The following is a 1538-nucleotide window of genomic DNA, read 5'->3' on the forward strand; positions in this document are numbered from 1 at the left end:
GTGGGGCGGGTGCGGTGGGCTGTCGCGGGGGGGTGGACACTGCTTGCGCAGGTGTGGTATTACGCTTCCTTTTCCCCCCCCTGTGTACATTAGGACCTCTGGGATACAAAGACCACCCATACACACATGACCACTCACATGACAACAGATAGATAGCTGAGAGGGGAATGACTATATCAATACCCAATAAGATCAACCCTGACAGCATACACATCACATGTATGAATAGTTTAATACCTCAGAGTCAAAGGTCTGCTCCTAATAAAGGACTCCGTTACTCAAAGACGTTTTTGTTAGCTCAGTTAAGTGTTATGTTTCTACACTGGCAATTTGCAGATACAGCTTTACTGAAGGGTTAACTACTGACGCTTGAAGAGTTGTGAATAGAGAACACTATTTTACTTTAATGAGATGTCCTTGGGCAAGATTATTAACAGTCTTCTGCTGCAGTCAAGCTGCAGGGTGGTCAACAGTTTCACGCTTAAAGTAAAAAGGTTATTATTGAGCGGCTTATTGTTGCTTTGCAAAATGTCCCTTGTTAAATAAATGTTAAAGAAGAAATCCATGCTAACATCTCTAGAATGTCTTTGTCAACACCCTGATGTTTCGAATGTTTGTTTCACTCTCTTAGTTTAGCATTATAACTAATAATATGTGTCACACAAAGTAAAGCTGAGCCTGATTAGAAATGTCATTAGTTTTAAAGATATTTGATTATACAACAAAGAATTTAACAACAAAAAATCTGGTTATAAATTCAAAGTAAAAGTTTTTAATACTTAATTTAGATGCAATTCATCCAATTATCGACAAGACAATTTAATCAAAACCACATTTGTACTTCCTGGAGCCAGAACACTGGCTCACACATTTCTTATTTTCGATATGAAGTAGGATATCATATATTATTTATGTATGTAGGAAAAGGGCATGATTTACTTAGTTTGTTTAAGCTTTGCGCGTGGGACCTAACTGACCAACCATCTACGAGTTGATGCACTTGCATCAGCTGGTAAGTATTTCACACACTTTTACACACACGTGTATAAACAAACACAAACACACACACACAGAGAGTGCTTAACATCCCTAGTTGACTCCACTTTCTCACTCCTCTGCTCCTTCCCACCTGCCCTCTGTCTTTCTTTCTCTCTGTGTCTCTGGATGGTCTCTGGTCCTTCCCTGCGTCCCGCCACAGTTGAACAGATTGTGTCTGTATTCCAAGCTGCTTCCAAACAAAAGGCATGGGACCATTTCACCAAAGCGCAGCGCAAGAACCTGGACATGTGGCGCAAACAAGCAGAGGTTAGTACACTTTGATTTCATCCTGTTGTTCACGTGATTTATGGAAACATAGACCTTTTTGTTCAACGCCTGTCTCTCTCTTTACTCATTGTAAAAAAAAAAAATTGATAGTTGCTTATATTAGGGCTACATACTTTTACTCGATTTCAGCAAAATAGGTGAAGTCAAAAGAGCAGACTCCTTGTTACAGTAAGTACAGAACAGGTACCTGCTCACTCCAGGTCAAAACCTCC

At 40.0% G+C, this 1538-nt stretch overlaps 1 protein-coding gene across 1 annotated transcript in view; it reads left to right on the forward strand.

Annotated features, from left to right (window-relative positions):
* LOC104964524 (ecto-NOX disulfide-thiol exchanger 2-like) overlaps positions 1-1538 on the forward strand; it is a 40448-nt gene that overhangs the window by 31645 nt on the left and 7265 nt on the right. The window contains exon 6 of the mRNA XM_010793335.1: positions 1199-1305. Within this exon, the coding sequence (XP_010791637.1) occupies positions 1199-1305 (107 nt within the window). The remainder of the gene's footprint in view (positions 1-1198; positions 1306-1538) is intronic.

Source organism: Notothenia coriiceps, unplaced genomic scaffold, assembly GCF_000735185.1.
Source record: "Notothenia coriiceps isolate Sejong01 unplaced genomic scaffold, NC01 NC01_scaffold00037244, whole genome shotgun sequence".
Lineage (NCBI taxonomy): Eukaryota > Metazoa > Chordata > Actinopteri > Perciformes > Nototheniidae > Notothenia > Notothenia coriiceps.